At 39.7% G+C, this 25,641-nt stretch overlaps 1 protein-coding gene across 25 annotated transcripts in view; it reads right to left on the reverse strand.

Moving 5' to 3' along the window:
• cacna1aa (calcium channel, voltage-dependent, P/Q type, alpha 1A subunit, a) overlaps nucleotides 1-25,641 on the reverse strand; it is a 98,412-nt gene that overhangs the window by 46,791 nt on the left and 25,980 nt on the right. For all 25 annotated transcript variants that reach the window (XM_032538057.1, XM_032538055.1, XM_032538051.1 and 22 more), the window contains 15 exons: nucleotides 18,133-18,238; nucleotides 17,456-17,595; nucleotides 9,665-9,756; nucleotides 8,530-8,682; nucleotides 7,877-8,064; nucleotides 5,016-5,119; nucleotides 4,626-4,741; nucleotides 3,699-3,743; nucleotides 3,511-3,594; nucleotides 2,458-2,664; nucleotides 1,711-1,823; nucleotides 1,362-1,474; nucleotides 1,139-1,270; nucleotides 825-897; nucleotides 318-435 (listed from right to left, as the gene is read on the reverse strand). In XM_032538057.1, coding sequence (XP_032393948.1) covers nucleotides 318-435; nucleotides 825-897; nucleotides 1,139-1,270; nucleotides 1,362-1,474; nucleotides 1,711-1,823; nucleotides 2,458-2,664; nucleotides 3,511-3,594; nucleotides 3,699-3,743; nucleotides 4,626-4,741; nucleotides 5,016-5,119; nucleotides 7,877-8,064; nucleotides 8,530-8,682; nucleotides 9,665-9,756; nucleotides 17,456-17,595; nucleotides 18,133-18,238 — 1,784 coding nt within the window. The remainder of the gene's footprint in view (nucleotides 1-317; nucleotides 436-824; nucleotides 898-1,138; nucleotides 1,271-1,361; nucleotides 1,475-1,710; nucleotides 1,824-2,457; nucleotides 2,665-3,510; nucleotides 3,595-3,698; nucleotides 3,744-4,625; nucleotides 4,742-5,015; nucleotides 5,120-7,876; nucleotides 8,065-8,529; nucleotides 8,683-9,664; nucleotides 9,757-17,455; nucleotides 17,596-18,132; nucleotides 18,239-25,641) is intronic.

Raw genomic sequence — 25,641 nt, forward strand, 5'->3', positions numbered from 1 at the left:
TGGATCTTACAAGAACCAAAGTCTTATATAGCCAATGTATCCATGTTACAATAACTACCCCATCAGTTTATGGTTGGACTTGGTGTGGGTCGGATACATGGCAAACAGATTACAGAATGAGCACTATGATGATTAAGATGAACAAAAAATGTTTTCAATATTTGTGTCTGTACATTTGCTTCTGAATTTGCATGGATGTATATTCAGTCTAAAGTGGGTAAACAACATTTTTATAGCACATCTGCAAATGTCTTTATATGTATGTGTATGTGTGAGTGTTTTGTGTGCTTCCTTGCATTTTTACGGTCAAAGGATACAGTTGCCAAAAAGTGTGAGCACAATGAAGAAGACAGAGAAGGCCATGCCCTTGTTGACTCCGCCCTGAGACTTGATGCCATCGTACATTACCATGTTCCAGTCCTCGCCGGTCAGGATCTGGCGCACACGCACACAGACACACAATTAATTAATTTGCCTATCTTTAGTTTTTTTTTTTTAACAAGTTTTCTACTCTGTTAAGCGACTTTGAGCTTGGGGAAAGCACTATACAAATTCAATTTATTATTATTATTATTATTATTAATTATGCATCGATATAAACACAATCATACACAATATTTATTCATCTAAAATGACTAATGACATTTAAGAAATCAAAAGTACCATTTTACATTTTTTACATCTTCCTCGTGTGCAAATTCTCTCAAATCATTTAACTGATTAACTGTTCTTATCCAACCCTGGTCTTCTCCTACGCTTCTGCCTCCCTCCCTCCACCAGCCTCCCCCTCCCTTCCTCCCCTTTACATCTTCTCTTCTGCTCACCTGAAATACTGTCATTATTGCTGCGGGAAAGGTATCGAAGTTGGTCGGAGGAGTGCCATTTTCGAAATTAAACCTAGGAGGGGAAGAACATAAATGGGTGAGAGAGATTGAAAAGAGAGGTGAGAGCGAAAACACAGAAGTATTTTACAAGTAGAACACATGTTTTTTTTCTTCTGAAAAAACGCCTACCCAAACTAGCAATTAAGAGCAACCAATGTCTTAGTAGAATATCAAATGTGAACTATTAAAAAGGAAGTGGAGGGGTAGAAAGAGACACAGAGAGAGAAGCCAAGTTAAAGAAAAAGAGCACTGACTGTCCTCCGAAGAGCTGCATGCCCAGCAGAGCAAAGACTACTATGAAGAGGAAAAGCAGGAAGAGCAAGCTGATGATGGACTTCATGGAGTTGAGCAGAGAGACGACTAGGTTACGCAAAGAGGCCCAGTACCTGTTGGAAACAGACAGAAAGCGTGTGTTGAACTGGGTGCAATGTTATGTCCATTGTATGAATATAAGAAATAAAATGATAATAGACTCACTTGGTGACTTTGAAAATCCTCAATAACCTGAGAGCTCGTAGCACACTGATGCCAAATGATGTGCCCGGCTGGATGATGGACCACAGCACTTCAAATATACTACCACATATCACCTAATACAAACACAAGCATATGCAAGCATGTGGTTATTCAACATAACGAGCAAATACTATAAACACATCAGCAAATCATCACTGCATTTTTGTCCGTGTCTGTACATGGTTATGTTTTCCCATGTGTGCACATACAGGTGTAAAGTGAGTGTTTGCACCTGCTTATGAGTTTGTGCTTGTTGTGTGTGTTTATTTGTTTGTCTTTATGTGGGGTCAGCAGGTACTGTGGGACTCACAATGCAGTCGAAGCAGTTGAAGGAGGAGTTGAGGTAGGCCTGCTTGCCCAGGCCATACATCTTTACGCACATCTCCGTCAAGAATATCCCCAGGAAGATTAATTCAGCAAAATCTACATGGAGGGAAGAAGACAAGAAGAGAGAAGAAAGATTGACAGTGGTTTGTGATAACTGCATGCATTTTAAATACAAAAAAAGCATTTTGTAATTCAGGTTTTTTAATAAAACCTGCCATATGCAATCAAAATGCATTCAAAATCCATTCAAATTCTTTGTTTTTTGTGTTCTTAATCAGCATATGTGCTTTTTACTCCTTCTCTAAACTCAATCTCTCACTGTGTTGTTTTGTAGTATAAACCATGGGTATAATGCTTATATAACATGTATTGTTTTTATTTCAATGCACCCTCTGGTTTCTATATTTTGATCTCTTTATACTTGTCTTATTTTTATTTTGTTTGACATTTCAATTTAATTTATTCCCATGTGTGCGTGTGTGTGTACTGTATATGTAACATTTATATTTTAAAAACGAGAGAAAACAGAAAGAATCTGCGTGGAAGACATTGCGTGTTTGGATGTGCTTGTGTTAACTGGTTGGGTCAGCTCTTTTAATGGATTTAGTCACATTTACTTAGGAATTTTCTCACCCACTCCCATTCAGTAATCGGGGATGAGAGTATTTGTGGAGATAATCTGTGCATGCTTTCAACAAAGTTTGCATGTATCCCCCTCCCTCCTACTCACATAGAAAATCCGACAGCGGGTCTGGCTGGTCATAGTGCACTACAGCCACACACATAGTGTTAAGGCCCACCAAACACAGTACGGTCCAGTAGAAGGCCTGGGACTTAACAACGTGTCGGATAAGGAAACGTAGCCGTCGCTCCCGGCGCTTGAAATCTGATCCTTCGAGCTTTGAGCTCTTCAAGCTGGCACGGGCAAACGGTGACCCTGAAAGAATAAGCAAGGCAAATGGTTCAGTGTAAGCGTAACAGTGAAGTAAACAGTGAAGTTAGGGAAGTTAGTTTTTTTTGGGATGCTTGTGTACATTGAGCATCTTGGAAAAGCAAAACTGTCCACAGTGTCTCCTGCCTTTCTGATTTGTGTACAAAAGTACAAAATCATATTCAACAAAACACTCTACTTGAGTACATACAGTAATAATGACACATGCAGTAGATGATATAGATCCCGTTGTTGCCATGGGAATTAGAAGAGGATGAGGAATAAACAGAGTGAATGTCATTTAAGGAAGAACAGCTTCAACTTGGATTCCCCTGATCAATCTCCTCATGATAAAAGCAAGCAAGTACAACATCACTTCCACTAAACGCTTCTGCTTCTTTTTAATATCTGATTATATTTTTAATAACAAAAAATATTGATGCATAATTCATTTTCTGTCTGTTGCGGTGTCCTAATTACATGATGTCTAGTGCACAACATAAACTACATAGAGTATATTTGAAAAAAAGCCCTTTGTCTTAGGAGAAAAGAGGGAGAATTGCGTAGTGTGAGAAGGTTAGAGGAAGAGGGTTTGGAGGAGAGAAGTAGGAAGGAGAAAAGAATGATGATGGGGGTTGAGGAAAGGGGAAAAAGTAACATGAGGAGAGAAGTGCAGAGCAGCAGAGGAGAGGAAAGGAGAGGGAAGGAGAGGAGGGTCAGGTAATGCTGATATGCAAGATAAGATAGCATCTGTATGTACCTGTGGTTTGCCTTTGAGTGTGTGTGTGTGTGTGTGTGTGTGTGTGTGTGTGTGTGTGTGTGTGTGAGAGAGAGGGAGAGAGAGTATCTTACCTACTGACAGATCTCCCTCCCCATCCTCTGGGTTTAGCAGCTCAGCTTTACTCTTATGGTTTTTTGTGGCTCTTCTCCGAGAACCTGTAATAGAAAAAACAAAACAAATCTTTAATCTATAACACAACAGTACAGGTATGTTTAATTTATTTGTATATTTGTTTTTTTTTAAATCAGCAAATTCATACCATCATAATCATTTTCATTGTCATCATCTGCCAAGATGACCTCTTCTACAAAACACAAATGGACAAAACATGTTAATGTGCCACAATACATTTATATTTATTGACTTCAAGACTATCTTTCAGTCTTTTGTTATCATCAATTGCTATTTCTCATTTTAATTAAAAGTGGAAACAAAGTCTCTGGGATGCACCTGTGCTTGCAACTCATCCCTCCCTCCTTTGTTTTTTAGCTTCCTTGTTTTTATGTAGATTGTCTTTTCAAGAAGATCAAAGGTCTGTCTTTTCTATCGGCCCCTTTATCCATTCCTTCCAACATCCAACCCTCCATTCCTCTTATCTCCTCTACATCCTTCCTGCCCTCAGCAGATGGGTCAGAGTAAAAAGACAAGAGAGATAAAGAGAACTACAGACAAACACTGTGTCTTCTCTATCCCAGCATCAAACAAGTGTTTTTAATCCTTGCCACAGCAAAGTAAATCAAGGATGTTGGCATATACCTGCACAAGTGATCGGCTATGATTCAGATTGGTTTGTGTTACATTCTGAGGAGAACTATACCTACATTATACCTTCCCAGAAACTTGCCCGACAATTTTAGATTCATGACTGAGTTGTTTGATTGTGAATCATGATACTTAGTGTGCGTCTAACTACTTAGGTACAATGCTAATATTGTATTCTTGCAAATAAAATATAAATAAAACAGACAAGTATCACCCCAGTGACGATAGATCATTATTTCCTGCTTCACAGTCAAATCTACCAAATTATCTTCTCTTGAAGGCAGAAAGTGTTGAGTTTGCTTTAATAATTTCTCCTACATTTTTGGCAATGGATCAATTATTTTTTAAAAAAAAGGAGGCATTTATTTGTATATGTGTCTTTGTGTGTGACAAATGAACCAAACATGCACAATATTGTACATACCAGCTTTACAGATCCACTCCAGATAACCGTTGAGTTCCCTTTCAATCTGCTGCTGTCTTCTGAGCTTCATGAACTCACTTCTGTTCTCCACACGCTCTCTCTCTTTGGCAAACTCCCTGCAGGGACACACACACACACATGCCACACATATTTAGACATTTTAGTGTGACATACATGCAATAAAATACAATTATTTTTTAATTAATTTTAAAATCTATTCAACTACTGATGTACATCTATAGGATAAAAAATAGACTGTATGTACACAACCTTTACAATATATTTGTCAAAGACAGACAGACAGACAGACAGACAGACAGACAGACAGACACACACACACACACACACACACACACACACACACACACACACACACACATGCACGCTTACCCTGACAGTACACCCAGCACCAGGTTGAGCATGAAGAAGGAGCCGATGATGATGAGGGGGATGAAGTACATCCAGTTCCATGCACTCCCTGAGGCATCGTTGCTCTGGAAACACACACACAGACACCAACACAGACACACAGACACAAACACACAAACACACAAACACACACACACGCACACACACACACACACAGTAATCAATGTTTAGCTCTCGGACATTTCCCACAACTTATAATGACCAAAGTTTTAATCAGCAGAGACATAAGACATTTTTGCAACTCTAGAACATGTCGAATAAATCAGTGAAACAGGCACAGGTAGAACGGGTACAGCTGCATGAATCAACGGCAATGACAGTTTCAGTCCAACTGTGCAGAAACTTAAGGGTTTGTTAAAGTCGTAGCCATGGACTAAAACAAATACCAGTGCATTTATTAGGTACAGTACATATTATATCTGTTTCTCAAAAGCTATTCATCTAATTATAAAAAAAACAAAAAACATCTGGATTGAACACCATCTTAGAAAATGTTCCTTAAAGTCTGTGTTGCAGGGTTTATTTTCCAACAAATTTGCGCAATTTGCTTGTTGGTAATAAACATTTAATTGTTATCCATTGTATTTGATGTTGTTGGGTATCACAAAACGGAATATAATACGAAAAAGTAGGTACTATTTTCCAGCGGTTTGCCATGATTCTCCTTTCCCCCACAATGCATAGCATTATGTCATGTTGGGGAGACAACAGACCAGAGCCATAGAGAGAGAGAGAGAGTAACGAAAGATGAGTGTTCTGCAGTAGATGCAGATTATAGATAAATACATATATAAACAGCCTAGATATATAGCTAGACAGACATAATATCTCTCTCTCATATATACAGTATATATATCTATATATATATATATATAGATAGATAGATAGATAGATAGACAGCCAAATAGTTGTAGTATCTACACTGTCCAACACACACACACACACACACACACACAGTTGTGAAAGCTGCTTGATGATCATCAGTATTCCAAACACTAGCCATGACGTAATCTAGCTAGATATGACAAGCTTTTGGACATTTACTTCGGGACAATTTTGTTTTGGTTCTTATTCATGAATCACGAAATGTGCTTGTATTAAACATTTGCATGCGGCTTTAGCCAGCTCCCACTTGCTGCGGGTGGCACCGATCTTAGTGCTTCTCGGTCTCGAGGCAGAGCAAAAACCAGCTCATACCAAAAATGACAAAAACTGGCCTTTAACACCATTTGGAGAAATTTTAAAAATACCCATTAATCAACAGACGCGGTTAACCTGCAACATGGACTTTAAAGTCATTATTAAATGTCCATACAATGATGCCAATAAAAAAAATATGCGGGGTATTGTACTCAAAAGTGCTGTCCTCCATTGCTGGAAATATTAACAACAGCAGGGCTGACATGATTTAGCTTTAAGCCATCTCAATAAGTAAATGCATATCTGACTGCCACTCTATTTAGCTGCTCAGTGCAGAGTAAATAATGTATAACAAATGTTTGGTCTCTCCCTCTCTGTTGCTACCATCCTTCTGACCAGACACTTCCATTTTCTTTATTCACTCCTTATTGTTTTCTCTTTCTCCTTGTGCATCCTTCTTTGGGCTCATTTCTCCTGCTTTTGTCTTCCTTATTTGATTAATTTTTTTATAGTTTGTTGATTCTTTCCTTGATTCATACTTTCTTACCCTACCTCACCCCTTCCTTTTTAATGAAATCTTTCCATTCCTCCTCAATTTCACTGATCAGCCTCTACACTCTTTTACCTTTTCCCACCTCCAGACCCCCTCTTCTTTTTCCCAAGTTGCGCTCTCTTTCTCATAGCCTCCCTGTCTAACGTCCCCCTGCGTCCTCCTTCCCCCATCTTTCCTTCATGCGTGTAAGCTGGTATTGCTGCTGTGAACCCAATGTACCACAGACCCTTTTTTTCTACCATTAAACTTTTATTGCTCCCCTCCCCAGCAGCTGCAAGAATAACTTGGGCTGAACAGGCCCTTTTAAATATAGAGCAGCACCGGGAAGGAGGGACATATAGAGAGACACACAGAGTGAGATGGAAAGAGAGGAAGGAAGGAAACGAAGAGAGGAGACAGAGCAAAGAAAGAAAGGAAAGAGGAAAATAAAGGAAGAAAGAAAGAAAATGTGCAGTGGGAAGGATAAATGGACAAAGAGGGAGAGAAGATGGGGAAAGAGACGACTACAGTACAGTAACACTTAAAGACCCTCATCTACTTCTGGTTTCCTAGCAACCATTGCCACTGACAGCAGGGAACTATTTAGTCTTGGGCATGAGTGATGACACTGACCTGGTACCTATTTTATGGGCAGACTCACTGAAAATGATTCAACATTTTATCAATTGAATCTCAGTATTTTATGAAAGAAAATAATCTTGGATGGTTTGGTTGTGCAGCATGAAACTCCTATTGACATTGAGACTGTTTCCAGGCATGTTGGACAAACATAAGACTGAAGTTCAGCTGTATTTGACTAGGTATTTTATTTTTGCTTCCCCCCCAATATTGAATGGCAGTTTTATTCACACAAAATGGCAACAAAAATGCCAAACAAACTGATAATATATAATTTATATTCTGAATCTAATAATTGGCTAAGGTGTTTGCCTTGCAGTTTTGCATTCTGGTTTATCATCCTCTTCACTTGAATGATCATCTCTATTCTTGCCTAAATTTACTGGCACAGAGACCTGCCTTTTAATCCAGCTTTGCCACATTCATAACTTTCATATACACATGCTCTGTTTTCTTGGAGAGGCTGAGGAGGACAATAAGTGGGTTCCGAACACTGTTCAGCAGTACATACATAGTAGAGCAGGTCAGTCCAGCCCTCCATGGTGATACACTGGAAGACGGTGAGGATAGCAAACAGGATGTTGTCAAACTGGGTGATGCCATAATTTGGTCCCAGCCAGTACTGTCTACACATGGTACCCTCTGGACACAGCCGTGACGGAGGCTCTGTCCCACATGGAAACTCTTCTCGAATCTCACCTGAACATAGGTCAAAGTGGGGAGGTGTTTTAAAACAAAAAGAAGGCATATGCAAATATGTTGTTTGTTTTTAAGAACAGCAAGTGCTATCCTTTGGCTCAAAATATAATTTTGCCTCTTACTTTCTGGAATTAAATATGTGAAGTAATACATAGGAAATGAGGGAATTCTCATTTCAACTACATTCATTAGACTAGACTAATTTCCCATCACATAAACATGTAGTGTATTTATTTGTTGTTCATTTATCAGGGACAATGCACAATATATATGTTGTATCAGATACAAGTATAGGCCAAATGAATATGGACGTACTATTAAACATTTTAACACCAAATGTGTTATTTTGTTAACTATTGTTGTTCATTTGAACCAGAACATGTCTTGATTGGAGCAACCACTTAGCCAATTAACCATAGCAATAATGGCACGCACACACGCACATGCATGCACGCACACTTTTACCTGTGTGATTGTCAAAGCAGGTTGTGTGGAATTTGCCCATGTAGAACTCCAGGCCGATGATGGCGAACATGAGGATGGCAAAGAAAAGAAGCAGGCCAATTTGCAGCAGAGGAATCATGGCCTTCATGATGGATTTGAGCACCACCTGTAAGCCTGGAGGACACAGTGTATACAGAATTAATACTTTTATAATCATTAACATTCATCATCAATTTCATTCCGATGTCTTTTCAACTATTACAATCAGGTGCAGGAATCTGAAAGGTACAAAAGGTGCAACCTGCTTTTTCCTCCTTCTATTTATTTAGCAGTTACAGTAAACTCTCTAAAAAAGAAATCCCTTAATTTCCTCCATTACCAGCTGTTTAATGTTCAGTGTTGTCATACTGATAACCATAGATATGATAAGACCATGGGTGTATGACTACATCACATACTTAGTTTGCTGCCCCCCCATTGGAGGAAGCAGGCTGTTACCTGGTACACTACAGTATGTAACAGAGGGATTGAACCTGTAATCACACAATATAGTCAGTATATGCTACACATGTAGTTGAGGTCAAAATCATACCAGACGTTGTTGTCAAATATGTTTTCTGACAAACACATGGTATCAAAGGCCACATTTTAAAGTAAGTCTTATTAAAATACTAATGGTTGTTTTTGTGAAAACCAATCACATATTTCAAATGTATATCACATATTGGAATGAAACTCTAGTTTGGTCTTCAGAGGAAATAAAATGACTTTTATGATGAGTAAGCCTTGGTTTGCTTGTTCAGCCCTGTAGTGGAGTCCACGCTATTAATAACACTGCAGTGGTGCTGGAACACTACAGCCGCTATAACATTTAAAAAAGGAGAAGAGAGTGCATAGAAGAACCACTTTTGTTTGAACACTTTGGGTGCATTATGCAGAACATAGAAGCTGCATAAAACTTTTGACACAAAATGCTTCTCCGTGCTATTTTGATCCTCCAATAAAATCTGAAACTGGAATGTAATTTTCTTAAAAAAGTTAAAAAAAGAAAAAAAAGAAAAGTTGTTTGGGATGAAGGCTGGTGAAAAACTGAAAAATAAAAAATAAAATAAAAAAGAGTATATTTTTCTATGTCAAATGACGAGTTTTGACTTACTAGGAATACCGGACACCAGTTTGAGGGGTCTTAATACACGCACAGCCCTGAGGGTCCGCAGGTCGAAATCTGAACCCACAGTGGACAGGATCCTAAAGTGAAAGAAACAAATGCACAAAAGTGTGCAAACACAAATCAGTTTTTAAGTTGGTCAAGCTTGTTACTCTAAGTCAGTCAGTCAGCCACACACACACACACACACACACACACACACACACACACACACACACACACACACACACACACACACACACACACACACACACACACACACACACACACACACACACACACACACACACACACACTCTTAAACACAGCCCCATGCCAGGTCATTACAAGCAACTGGGTGAGCAGTATATGTAAATCCTGTAAGAGCTGAGCTGATCAATAGAGCTGACAAGTGAAGTAGGACAGAGAAGTGTATCAGGACGAGAAAGGGATGGGCTGAAAGGACAGTGTTTTGTAACAGGATGACAGAGGGACTATAAAATGAAAAAGGAGAGATGGAGTGATGGGGAGGAGAGGGGAGATGAAAGGAGGACAAAGTCAGAGGCATGGAGAGACAGAGCAAGAGAGAAAGGCAGTGAGAGAGTGAGAGAGCGAGCACTGGCAGATGGTGAGAATCAGAGATGCTGACTTGCTTATTTCTACTTATTTTTATTCTTGGTATGTTTGAAATGTTACTCTTCGAGCCGTTGCCAGGCTGCAAGAGTAAACGTGTTATGGTGTGTGTTACAGCACCTGTATCACCACTCATCTGAATGATGACTTGTAAACAGCATATGTGTGTATGCGTGCTCTTCAGATAGTTAAGATGTTCCCTTGTGCCGCCAGACTTCCAGTCAGTTCCCTCGTCTGACGCACACTGTGAATCATCCTCCTTCCCACTTCTCTCTCTCTTTCCATCTCTCTGACACATTTTCACTTCCCTCTGTTCCACTAAGAGGCCCAGTGACACAGCAGAGCCTTAATCACAGGTTTAAAAGTCAGCCTGCATTGCTTGGAAACCTATGAAATTGGCAAGAAGGAAAAAAGTAATACCTACCCAGAATCTATGGGTGAATGCTGTATTGAATTACCAGGAGGCAACACCCCCCCCCTCCCCCCAGTGCTATGTGCTCCATCACTAGTCTAGAGCCCTTGTAATGGCATTGTGCAATATCAAATGCCTCATCACATGCTCCTGGTTTGGTCACAAGGCAAAACTGTACTTCAGCTGTGTGTGTGGCTAAAACATCATGGCAGATGTGCCATTTGTCAACTCACCAAACCCTATATTCTGACATGTCCAAAGAAATAATAAAACATTCAATTCAATTCTATTTATAGTATCAATTCATAACACGAGTTATCTTGAGATACTTTACAGATAGAGCAGGTTCAAATTATAGCTCAACTACTGTGCTTATTAGTGATAGCTAATTATTGGTATCATCGTATATAGCAGCCAATAATTACCTAAGTTGTTAACTTCATTTTTGTATTTTAGGTTTCTCCTAGAACATGTTTACATGCTTTATTTTCCAAAAAAACTCATTATTTTTTCCTCACGCTGTCTGTCTGAATATACCTGTATTGTTTCTCCTCTGTCTGAAACGCTCTGTTTTAGTGCTCGTCTCTTTGAGCCCCCCTCCTGAAAAAACCCGGTCTGCTCTAATTTGTCAGCGTTTCTGGGTCTGCCGCATCTGCGTCCTCGGCGCCCGTCACTGCAGCTTGAGAATGACTGCAATGGCACTGAAGCGGCAATTTCTACCTATATATAGTATAGTGGTGAAAACACAACCGTACGAAAGTCCTGACTGCTCGTTTAAAAGCACTGTTTCTGAGGGCTGTGTGCATTTCCCTGTGGATTGAAAGTTTTGACATTTCACAGTATTTTTACCTTTAAAAACTTTTAACAAACTTTTTTATAACACCACACTTAAAAACATTACACATGTACATTGTACTGTAGCCATTGAAATATCAATATATTCATTAGGTTGTTGTAAAATGTCAAGAGTCCCAAGTGTTTGCTTATCTGTTTTTGGTATTTTCTCATTAGTAAATTGGGAAATATATTCATTATTTAAGGATTTAGGGTTAGTAGGTTGTTTTATTACTTTGACACATTGTTATATTTTTAACTAATGTATAGTGCAAGTAGTCTTAATAACAGTATAATATTGTGGAGCATTCTGCTTCAAATGGAGGGGAGAGTACAGGCTTAGCTACACTACATCACCCACAAAGCAGGTAAAGATTTAGTGCTTTAGCCTAGAAGACACTAGGCAACACAGTGACACACAACACTGCACTAAAGGGAGAGAGGCAGGAGACGTAGGAAGGGAAGGTGAAACACAGTGTATTGCACAAGGGAAAGGAAACAATGAACAGAAAGGAATAGTTTTAATAAAAGATAATGATAAAACGAGTAACAGTCAGACTCCACAAAGCAGATTAGAATAATAAACAATATGATAGGATAGTCAGCCTTGTGATTTCCAAAATACAATAAAAGCTGTATGGGTGTGAATGCATGTGCATGAACCAACACACACACACACACACACACACACACACACACACACACACACACACACACACACACACACACACACACACACACACACACACACACACACACACACACACACACACACACACACACACATTTTTCATATACACTGTATTACATGTTAGTATGTCTGTTTTGTATCTCTGAATACATTCTTTGCATTACTCATTGTTATGTCATTTGTTTCTGTGGCATGACTATAGTAAAATAGTATAAACACTGATAATGATTACTACGATGATGATGATGGTGATGATGATGATGATGATGACAATGATGAGGTTGACAATGATGATGGTAATAATGAAGAATTTAGTTTCTAAAAAAGCATCTGCCGTCACAAACTGTGTCAAGCCGATGAGGCAGTCCTCATTCACACCATCTCCACGGTTACTGGGCCCTTTCTCATTCATAAGTGTTTCCATGGCAACAGGGACCTTGGCTCATTGATAGAATCTCTGTATCACCTTGGTAACAGGGCCAAGGGAGGAGCATGATTGATTGTTTTTTTCTCATCTCTTCTCTCTATAATGTAAATTCATCACAACTCACACAGGCAAACACACATATGCACAAACAAACATAAAAAAGGCACATGGATAGCACACACAGACACACACATCTACACAAGCGCTGGTTGGAGATCAAACATATTGAGTGAGAGTAATTTTATTCACATATGCACACTAGAAAGTAGGTCATTTGGAATAACCAATGGACAACAATTTCTTGCTTGCTAGGGACAGAGATGCTACCTACAGCCCACCTTATACACTTGAACTACATCCACACAGAGGTAAACACACCTGCACTGTATGCAGAGGAACGCAGAGAGAAACACATTAAGCAATATTGCTATTACACAATCTCCCCACCGACCCGTTCTCATGGGACACCAACACATTATACAAACACAATCTTTTTTGCCCGCTCTCTCCGCCTGCTTTCCTGCTGACTTCAGCTAACTGTGGCTAATTATTTCTGTCCACATCACTGACCAAATCACTTCATCTCTTCTCCAAACTCTCCACTTTCCTTGTCTCCTTGCTTTCCTATATTACCATGATTCAACTAATTCATACTTAATTTATCTCATAATATTTATAAATGCTCTCTAATATTAATAATATATCCTACCTTTGCAAGCAAGGGTGTTCATAAGATCATATATCTATCTATCTATCTATCTATCTATCTATCTATCTATCTATCTATCTAATATTGTCAATATAATAATATCAATATATATCATATTATTCCTTCTAGAAGAAAATGTCACACACACAGCTTCAGTACAGAAGTCCATACAGAAACAAAGAACTCTAGCAACAAGAAGGAGTAATGAGCGGGGGATGCAAGGCAAGACTGGCTGTAAACTAAGGGTAATTGGACTAATAATCAATAGTGGGCACTGGGCATTAAAAACAACTAGCTTATTCCCAGAGCCAAATCACTCGCACAATTTACAACAAGAGATAGGTCAACACAAACACGCACACACTTGGGCACAGAAACAGGAGCACACAAATTTGCTGACATCCAAGAAGGTTGTGGAGTGAATAGCTAATCTATTCAGACACATTAAGTGTCATTGGTGTGTTTGTCTTCATATGTGTCACGCATGGAAGTGCACTAGGATACACTAGAAATGAAAAGGAATGTTTGAAGTGGAAATGTGTGTGCATATGTGTGTGCGTATGTAAGTGTGTGTTTGTGTGTGAATGTGTGTGTGTGTGTGTGTATGTATGTGTGTATGTGTGTGTGTGTGTGTGTGTGTGCATACTTTGGTCAGTGTGCTATCAAAGGTTTTGTCTAGGGGTAGGTAGAAAGGCCAAGTAGTCTTTCATCTTCAAAGAGCTGCACTGCTAAAACACAACCCCCATTCATAGAGAGCACACAACAAAGAATGTGTGTGTGTGTGTGTGTGTGTGTGTGTGTGTGTGTGTGTGTGTGTGTGTGTGTGTGTGTGTGTGTGTGTGTGTGTGTGTGCGTGCGTGCATGTAAAATGTATTGACTTCAGTCAGTGTACATAATGTGTTAGGGAATGTGCAGTTGTGGTGTAAGTGCTGCAGCATATTCTCTGTCTGTACATCTTGCTGCAGCTTCCTGCTTTACTGCAAAATTGTATCACAGCTGGTTGACACAGACCACTGGGTGTGTTCTATGGCTGTTTACATAGCAAAATATATATATTGTTTACTTTTTCTTTATTTTTACTCATTTTTTACATCTTGCTCTACTTTCCTTTCTCTAAATCTGAGCATGCACTTAGTGCCTCACCAACTCAAACTTTTAGTCATTTTCACTGAACTAATAGGTTCATAGGTGACCAGAATGATTTGTTACTTCCTGGACTGTCCATCCACAATTTGATCAAGTTTTAGCCAAATTTCTTGCCACAGACCTTCTGACTAACCATTTTTGGTTTAAAATGTTAGTTATTAGGTGACTACTACTACTACTACTCCATTATTTTTTATTTTGGTTGCATGACTATTACCAATCAGTACAGATGAGCAGTGATCCCCTGGAGGCCAGCAGACACATCACATCTGAAGAGTCTACCAACAGACCTATTGATACTGAGATGGAGGACCCAGCATGAATCTATTGTCCGGAGGAATGCTTGTTTGCCAACAACCATGATGGATGATCTCCATGTCCTAGCCAGACCACTTAAAATATTAGGGATGCAGCCAAAAGGGAGTCTTAAGAGTCTCAACGCATACAGCAATGCCCATGTTTGTTGGTTTCAACAACAAAGTCAGGAAGTACTTTGCGTTACAATTTGAGAGATGGGTTGTCATTACAGTCATAGGGTCGTATCTTGCACCTGGCGCAGTGCAGCGCAGCGCAAAGACAAGAGTGCATTTGCTTGTTTAAGACCGACGCAGTGGTCAATTTCCCGTACAGCGCCGACGTCATTTAAACAGCAAATGCACCTGCGCCCATCTTTGCGCCTGTGGGCGTGTTGGTCTTACAGGGAGCTGTGTTCAGGTGAATTCTTGGCGTATTGCTATCTTGCAACATCAGAAAGTGATCGTGCCATTGACCAACAAAACCCTGGTCTAAAATCAATAGCGTAGCATTTCATTGTTATTTTAGCAACGAATTAGCTAATATGATTGTCACACACACACACACACACAAACACACACACACACACACACACACACGCACACACACACACGCACACACACACACGTGGATGTGTGTGTACACATCCCTGTATCCATGAATGTGCTACTTGCATGTTGGATCAACATCTCACATTAAACACCGGCAAATGCTTGCTCAGAGGGTTTCACTGTCAAAACATAAGCTTTCTATTATGAAACAAAGAGGGGATGGGGGGGTATGTGAGACCAGACATTTACTGGAAGTGTTAAGGACTGCATTGCTTTGTTCTACTCTACCTCTCTTTCCTTTTCCTTCCTCCTCTCTGCATCTCGCTACTTCCTGCTGTCTTGCTGACACTTGTCTTCTCACTCGTCTTCTCTATGACAGTCACGCTGTTGTGCCACGCTGCGATGAGCTTGGCTTCACGATTGCTCTTATTAAAGCATGAGGAAATACTGCCAGACTGAAGCAGGATTTATGCTTCTGTGGGGGCTCTACGCAGAGCTTATTCCGTAGCCTTTGTAAGTGGCCTGAGGCTTATACTTGTGCGCTGGTGTATGCGTCGTCCTAGCATATCTCTTTAATAAAATAGCAGAGCATGTGTGTATGCTTGGGAGTGTGTGGTAGGGTAAATGAGAGAGTGATAGGGATTAGCTTAGAAGCAAGTACCAACGCTGAAGGCGTAGAGGGAGAAACAAAGTGTCTCCTCTGTGCTTTCTGACCACAGAGGGAAAGTTCTTGCAGGAAATGTTAACCCTCTCCCTGATTTCATGTTCAAGAGTGCACCAATCACAGTTGTCGTGGTCTGCGTCGCCGTGATGTGTAGTTACATATTTGGAGAGGTGCAGATCAGCCTACGGCGTAGGGTTTGTACCTACACATACCTACATACGTACCTATGGAGTGGCTTTAACGCAGTAGCTTAAATTCCCCTTCAGTGCTGACTCACTCAGAGTGAGTGTGTGTGTGTGTGTGTGTGTGTGTGTAACACAGTTTAACTTTGTGACTTATCCAATGAATGAATTACACAGGAAAACAGTATTACTGCTGCTGTCAAAATGCAGTTTCATGGTCCAGTTAACTGAGAGTATTATTACATAAATAATAACATTTAATACAGAACGCATTTAATACAGATTTTAATCTTTTCACTAACTGATCACTTATACAATCACAGTCATGTATAGTACAGTTGACACAAACTGCACCTATACAGCAGCATGTGGCAGTTGTGCGCATACCATCACACAGCCTGCAATAGATAAAAGGTGTCTTTAATGAAGGAATGTGATTTGTCAAGGGTTGGATTGATCAACAGATAGACACGTGTTGGGAAAACAGAACCATCTAGCATAGACAACTCAGTGCACCAAATATAAATCAGTTTGCATCTAAAGCTGACCACTTTTTCATTGTTGGCCTTCATACATCTACCAAGTTTGGCTGTTAAAAAATTGTCTAAATCTCGATTGTAATCCTATTTTATGTTAGAGTTATTGTACTGCAAACCCTCACTTTTTTTGGAGGGAGAGTTTTTCCCTCTCTGTTTTTCTTACCTTCAATTACTGCACTATTTATTAGTTGTCATTGCTTCTCCCGTTTTTATTTATCTACCAACCCCTGTGAATGTTTGCAAATTCTCACTTTATACCGTCGATCCAATGTCTCTTCCCCTCTGTGTCCCCCCGCCTTCCCATCACTCTCTGTGTGTACTGTGGTGACATTTGTCCACTACCCAGGCTGCTGGCTGCCTGCAGTTCTGCTCTGTGATCTGACTGCTGCCTTGCCCAGAATGGGGCCATTCATTAGAGCAAAGGAGAAGGGATAGGACACTCTCTCTCACACACACACACACCCACACACACACACAAACACACACACACACACACACACACACACACACACACACACACACACACACACACACACTAAAAAACATGACATTTGCTCTTTTAGTTGATTAAGAAAAGGGAAAATCCCATCCTAATTTGACCTTGTGTGTGCATTTTTTAATGGTGTTGATGCAGGGAGGCTTCATACTGTGCATGTACTGTATCTGTGTGTTTGTAATAGGTGTCTGCTCAGCTAGGGTCTATTTGCTTGCCACTCACCCTGTGAGCACCACCACAAAGTCCATGACGTTCCATCCATTCCTCAGGTAGGAGTTTTTGTGGAAGGCGAACCCAAGTGCCAGGATCTTTATTCCAGACTCAAAACAGAAGATCCCTATGAAGTACGGCTCTGTATCATCCTGAGGAGCAAGGGAGGGAGGGAGGGAGGGAGAAAGAGTAAGTTAAGGAAGCAAGGCGGTAAAGAAGGGAGAAAGGAAGGTAAAGAGGGATGGACAAAGACAGAGACACATTGAGACACCTATCAGTAGCTATATAAGTTTGTCTACAGAAGAATCATTTTCATAAATATGTATCAACTTCAGTGTGGCTATGTAGAGATATTAGAGAATTTGTGTGCATCTACTTTGTCTTTTATAACTTCATAACTGCACACTCAAGTTTTCATTTGAATATAAATTAGCATATTTCTCTTTGAATTTGTCTCTTCATCAATATTGTGTGTATAGACTATATATTTCTTTGGTATCTGTAGTGCATAGATATCTGTATCATTACAATATTTTCGAGGTGAAAAAAAAATCCTTGTTTGTCTGCCTCTTTCAGTAGAGTAGCTGAATTTATCTTCCCTGAAGTAAAATCAATCAGCCAGAACTGTCACCTGGACTTTATCATGTTTACATTTGGCTCCCATACTGTATCATGCCTGTTTGACTTACTAGGCGCTCAGACAGCGGCGTCTTGTCCCCATCAGGCAAATGTTGTTCCAGAGCCAAGACGATGCAGTTGGCAATGATGGTGGCTAGAATCATCCACTCAAATGGAGTAAGGAAGGTCAGTCAAGGAACAAACACTTTTCAAGATATAAATCTAAACAGTTTCGATCCCATTAAATACACAACATTTAAAAAGTACAGCTTGATGTGACAAAAGTACCAAAATACAGCGTAACATGACATGAGTGCTTTTTTTGTACATAGTCATGGCATAATGTGCCTCACATTGATATTACTTCTTTGAATACGCCTGCTGGCAGTCAGGGTTGTATTCTAGCATGCAAATGAGTCATTATTGTCAACAATCGCACATAATAAATTTCAACATGAATCTATCTGTGCTTAGGAAAAGATGACACAAATCTGCAATATTGATTCATTACTACTATGTACAATGCATATATGGATTAGGATTTTCTGAGAGATAAGTGATTGTTATTGTTAATTGATAATTCTTAGATAAGTAATCTTATCTTAGATAAGATGAGACAGGACTATGATTGTTGAGATGGGCCAAACTTAAAGTTACATGCACAGCCAATCATTGAGTCTTACGTAGTAAAAAATAAAGACTTGTCAACCTAACAAGGACTTCCATTAGGTAAACTGCAATAAAATAAAATAAACAATTAATTGATGTGCAAATTTGTGCAGCAAAGTACCACAAAAATCTAATACAAATATTTATTCCTTGGAGAGTTTCTATAATATATTCCTTAGTTGCTGAATTTAAAAGAATGTGTCCATTAAAACCAAAAGTTATAAAGGTAGAAATCCTGTATAACATGTGCCATGGCGGGAAACCCCCATACTGAGGATTATTATGGAGTGTTATTATGGGGCTACATGGCAGGTCAGGCTCTAAAATTCTTAATTAAATGACCTCAATTCTCAAACAATGAACATAATATCACCACTCTCATGTTAAAGGTCAGATGAGTGTAAGCAAGTCAGACAGCAGGCCTATAGCTCAGATGAAACGATATCTGGCATCTCACTGCTTTTCCCGTCTGTTTACACACACAGACCCGTAAGCCATCATTATGAGTCAGTTAAATATGCTAAGTGTATGTTCTGGTAACACACCACCCACAAACAAACAAACAAACACACACACACACATAAACAGACAGAGTATTTATTAAAGTGAAAGTGTGTAATAGCATGCCTAGGCACTGAGTGAGATTTATTGTGACATCACCGTTTGGCTCAATGTATATCTAAGGGCTAGTTCAGAGAGGGAGAGAGATAAAGATAGAGAGAGAAGGAGAAATAAATAAAGGTGTGTCGTTCTCTCTCTCTCACTCAAACACACAAGCACACACACTGGTGGTGTCTACTTAAATCAATCCTCCTGCCTTGTTAAGGTCACAAGATAAATAGTTACATTTAAAAGAGAAGAGAGAGCAAATGGAGAGAGAGTGACTGAGCGAAAAAATGCAAAAGCAAACACGTGAAGGAGATGAATGAGTGAGCAATAGAAAGGCAGAGGGAGGAGTGGATAGAGGAAGTAAAAAAGGCAAAGCGATAAACATGAGATAATGGAGGGAAAAAAGAGGAGTTTGAATTTCAAAATTAATATTATAATTATGTGTATCTATCATGGATATCTACAGCATATAAAAAAGGTATCTAAACTTTGACTGGACTTTTTTTTGTTGTAATTTGTATTTCCCAGCCCCTTGAACAAATCCACTCTTTCCCTATTCTATTCTTCTGTACTCAACTCTATTCTAGTCATTCTCCTCTTCTTCACCTTTTTCCTCCTTGCTTGCTGCCTTTGGGAGAAGTCATTCCCATGGTAGTGGGAGGAGGGGAAATATTGAACAGTGAAGATCCAGAAAGGAGGAAGAGGCTATTTATGGATACACATGTGTGCATGTGTGAAACATGTCTGTTACATGCCTGTGGGTGTGGGTGTGTGTGTGTGTAAGTGTGTGTGTGTGTGTGTGTGTGTATAAACCTTAGGTGCATGTGAATGTTTGTTTTCTCCAGTCATGATCATGTGAACTAAAAAAACGCTCTAGACTGGTCCAAACCCACAATGTGTGCGCATGTGTTGTGATCATCAGTTTGACCGCTCTTTACTCACACGCACACATTACTAGAACACCCAGGGCCCTACTCAATTAGCCTCCCTGTCCCCCAGCAATGTGTGTATACCGTGAGCGTGTGTACATGTCTAAATGCACCTGCATGTGTGCATGTCCTAGACTTTGAGTAGGGAAGGGTGTAGTTGACTGGAAAAAAAGGGAAAGAGAGATGGAGAGAAATATAGTGAGGAGCAAGGAGACAGGGAGTGAGGAGAGAGACTGATATAGAACCACACGGACGAAGGGACAAATGTGAGTGCATATTGTGTATTAGAAATGCTCCTCATGACGGATGACTGATCAATGTGTGTGTGTGTGTATGATGACCATTAGGTACATTCTGTGCCAGCATTATGTTTCATGGTGCCATGTGATTTGCTCCCTCTTTACACAGAGGTACAAATAAAAAATTTTAAAAGATGCCCCCTGCGCACGCACACTCACACTCACACACACACACACACACACACACACACACACACACACACACAATTCCGAATATGAATAGATGACTCACACTCAGCCATAAACCATTCAATAACGAATCTCCTTTTCCTACTTCCTCATTGGCTTAATATAGCAACATGACAGAGTTAAAAGTAAGGGAAGAATTGGGGGTGAGGGAAAAAGAGGATAAGAGCAATGATAATATGTTGCTCTCTCACCATTATCCCACCCTTTATCTTTGTAATGTTCCTTTGTTCTCTCTCTCTCTCTCTCTCTCTCTCTCTCTCTCTCTCTCTCTCTCTCTCTCTCTCTCTCGCTCTCTCTCGCCTCACTCTCGCTCCACCCGTGGTTCTGCATATGCTTGCTTTTTATTATCTGTCTAGATAAGATGTCTTGCCAAGAAAAGGGAAGTGAGGCCCTCAAAGGAAACCAATGGAGCCAAATGATGCATGCACACATATATGCACACATCTACTGGCCTTTTCGTCACCTTGTCTATACAGTCTCCATGTTCACTCTCTTTCCAACCTTCTCTCCTCCAGAGTAAAGCCTCTGCCTGTTTCTCACTGATATATTTCTCTCTCTACCTGGCCTGTTAAGCCTCCTTTCTCTTTCTACCGTACAGTACTTCTCTGCTTTTATATCCCCATATCCTCTTCTCATTTTCCTTCCTCTCTGCTCTTTTCACACTTGTTTCTCTGCCTCCCTCCTTCCCACCTTTTTCTCACTGAGTCCACCCATCAGTCATCCCTATCTCTATCATGCCATCCCTGTTCAATATGGAATGAGATGCAGCGTCAGCAAATGCACGGGGACACTCAGAGCAAGACAGTTGGACAGAGTCCAGGTTTGAAATATACAGAAGGCTAAATGAAAGAGAGAGGAGAGTAGGAAAGAGAAACAGAGATAGAAAGAAAGAAACTATCCTGTGGGCACAGACATGATTGAAAAGAGTGAGTGGTGAGGTATAAAAGCGAGAGAAGGGGGGAGGATATAGCAGAGGGAGGAAAATAACAGTGAGGAAGAGAGAAGAGCAGAGAAGAAGAGCATAGGAGTGCTGAATGAGGGATAAAGCGAGAGAATAACAGAGGGGTGTGAGAGTATGCGGTATTTTCTTCTTCTGAGCGGTGTGCTCTGTCGAAAGTAGGTTAGTGGCAGAAAAACACACATAATGGGAGGGGGAATAAAAGGAAGATAGGTGGGTGGGAGACTATACATCTTACAGTAACATATAGTATGTATGTATGTATGTATGTATGTATGTATGTATGTATGTATGTATACAGTATAAATTATTATTAAATGGTGTATGTATGTGTGTATGTATGTATACAGTATACATTATTATTAAATGGTGTGTGTATGTATGTATGTATGTATGTATGTATGTATGTATGTATCATGTATATATTATCTATATATAATATTATTATATAATATATATAATATTTATTAATGTATTATGCCACTGACAAATGGCGGCATTGAATGAAATCATTGCAGCCCTCACATACTTCCACATACTGAAACTTCACACATTTCCACACCCCCATATAAGCATATGTGCAGAACACTCTTGCCTCTCTAGACTCTCTCCACTCCATCCATGCACGTGCCATGTTGCCATTCAAAGACACATATTCATCCATGTACTGTACACACATAGACCAACACTAGACTTCAATTCATTACACTTCACTTGCCTGAGTCCAGACCAGCTGCTACCCTTTGGGAAGGTGCCAGCCTCCCTATTAATATAACCAAGCATGCTAGTATTGGCCTTTCTCACTCTGACACTCACTATCTACTCTATCGTTATTTGTTTACTGTGATACATTCACTTGAAATGTAAGTCAAGAAAAAAAGAGCTTCAGTAATAGTGTAAATGTCATTATCATAATCCATATTTAATCAAGTTTGGAGTGACAAGATTCTGGCTATGCAAAGATGAAAAATAATGGAACTACGAAGACAAAATAATAACCTTGCCTATTATCTCTCTTTCTATATCAGTCTCTAGTTCACACACATCAGTTGTGTGTGTGTGTGTGTGTTGTGTGTGTGTGTGTGTGTGTGTGTGTGTGTGTGTGTGTGTGTGTGTGTGTGTGTGTGTGTGTGTGATATGAAGGAGGTACATTAGGTGTTTTAGGTATACCACAGTAGAAATTTGTCAACAAACTAATATTATTTACAAAGTTACTTTGCTTGCCCTTTTGCTGCATGTGAATGGTTTGTATTGTTTTTAAGAAGAGGATAATTTAAGGAAAAGTTAATTGAATATGAATGAATATACTAAGTTGTTTTAGATTTTAAGATTCCTGGCTAAAGCTTCAGTCTTTAAATTACAAATTGATTCCATTTCCATGCCCAATCCCCCCCCCCCCAAAAAAAAAATCCACAATCCTCAATATGGAGTCTGCTTTTGAAGCAGCAATTATACAGCAATGCTTCGTAGTTTCTCATACATTCATACCAGAATATGGATATGAAGTTCATCACTTTGTTTAATGAAAACCAGATTTTTGCTGTTGCATGCAACACTGTGACCAAAAGCAAAAGAAGAACTGGGATCAAAACCCTGTCTGACATGAAACCCAAAGCAAATCCATGCCCATGCCTCAGTGCTACAAATAATTTAATGATTCTACATTCATCCCACTTTGGCACCATGTTTGACTGCGATGCCAAACAAATGGGAGCGCTCGAAGGCCAGTTTAGCCCTGCTTGGCCTCTCTCAGCCTGATTTAGCATCAATCAGTGTGTATAGTCTTTACAGTTTCCCACTTCTCCTGCCTGTTTATTACATACGGCATATGTTGTGTCTCTATCTCACCTCTGCCACTGCTTCTCCCTCACCACCCACATATAGCCGAGTTGTCACTTTGTACAAGATGCTGACAGTGGTGTGTGTGCGCGCGCGTGTGTGTGTGTGTCATGGGCTGTGTGTAGAGTTTCAGTGTAGCATGTGACATTTTGTTTTAGATGAGATATATGTTCAGAAAGGCAGTGCAGGTGTGTTAGTGAGACTGTTGTTTGTATACCCAATGGTACTTGCAGATTTAAGTGTGTGCATTTGCCTGCTTTTAACTGCCAAAGTGTTTGTGTATATAAGAGAGTGTGTGTGTGTGTGTGTGTGTGTGTGTGTGTGTGTTCGTCAGCACGCCCTGCAAGTAGAGTGCAGGTTTCCAGCAGGGTTTGTCTAGTAACAGCCGCAGCACGTGACTAAAGAACATGGCAAGAAAAAAATCAATCCATCACAGACTCACTCCCTCTCTCAATTTGTCTCTTTCTCCACATATCCCAATCCCAAAAATAGCTCTGCTCCTCGTCACTGCATATCTCTCTCTCTCTCTCTCTCTCTCTCTCTCTCTCTGAATTATTCAACAGAGTCAGAATGCACAGCTAAGAGAAAGGAGAAGGAGAAAAATCCAGAGGGAAAAGAGAGTGAGAGAAACAAAGAAAAATGAAAAAAAAGGGAAATATATGATCTTCTATTTAATGTCCATACATGTACAGTAAAAGTGGATAAACACTAGATTTTCACTAGATCAAATTTTCTAAAAACTCTTAAATATCATTTGACAATTAAAGACTTGGCACCATAACAAAAAAAACTGTCAGGTTTTCTGTATTATGAGTAAGCCACCATCAGCATTTGTGATGTATGCCCTAGTTGCTACATTATGTTTCCATATTGATTTTGCTTCCATTTCTCAATTGCCATATATGTTACAAGGGCACCCATCTGCAGTATATCAAAAAACAGCTAGCACAATGCATTCATCAGATTTTCGAGGATCAATTTACAATCTGAGAACAATGTAGCTGGTCATTTTCAGCTGCTGTCGGTGAACCGTTCCTCCCCAGCATTGCATTTCCAGTTTACTATACATTTATTTATTTGGTAACATGTTAGCCATACATGTGATAAGCCACTGGAGTATAAGTGCTCTGTTGATGTAAGACTGTCTGAGAGACCTTCTGCTTGACAGTTGTCAAAATATTTCCTGAGCAATTCTGACAAATGTGAATAAAATTTCAGTTCACTTGTTGAAAGAAAGAAAGAGAAAAAGAGAGAGAAAGAGGGAAATGTGGGTTTCTCACTACCTCAAATGACCTCAGTGTTCCTCAACCTCTTTGTAAGAACACTGTGGGAGGACAGACAGATATATTTCAGTGAAACACACGCATGCACAAGCACACAGACACACACCCAGACAAGGTAAAAGTAAAACAATGCTCTGCCGATGAGCAAGATCACAAAGTGAAGATACATATGCTGCTGTTTAAACGGAAAGTGTGAATATTAAGGTTATTTTATTTAAAGAAACTTATTCTTTTAAATATCCAGATTTTCTGATGATTCTCTGATCTTGCTTATTAATCAGGTTGCTTTTTTCCAGAAGACAACACTACGGGTGAAAAATAGCCTACACATAATGAGAAAAATAAAATGTATTGTCCCAGTATGAAAAACAATCTAGATAGATTAGGCTTTCATGAATTACATTTTTGTTTTTAGTTCTGTGAGTGTGAACTTGTTAGTGATCGACCGATATTTGCAATTTTACGTGTATCGGCAAACATAGGCAGCTCTTGAGTTGCAAAGACGCTGTAGTTCACATGCAGTCCATGCACTGCCCCTCCCCCAATAGCAGAGTGCTGGAAGCCTGCTCTTCAACACAATTGAAAGTTTTAAACTTTCGAAACATCTTTTAACTGTTTGACTTAGCTGAAATATTGCCATACACTTTGAAAGTGAAAACACATTGCTGTATATGTGCTTGCACGCATGAAAGTGAAAACACGTTGCTGTTTATGTGCTTGCACGCATTAATTAATTTGTTCATGTATTGTCCGAGCCTTGTTTGCACTGTCTAGCCCAGCTGATGTCTTGTATAAATGTCTTTGT

This window comes from Etheostoma spectabile, chromosome 15, assembly GCF_008692095.1.
Source record: "Etheostoma spectabile isolate EspeVRDwgs_2016 chromosome 15, UIUC_Espe_1.0, whole genome shotgun sequence".
In the NCBI taxonomy this organism is placed as follows: Eukaryota; Metazoa; Chordata; class Actinopteri; order Perciformes; family Percidae; genus Etheostoma; species Etheostoma spectabile.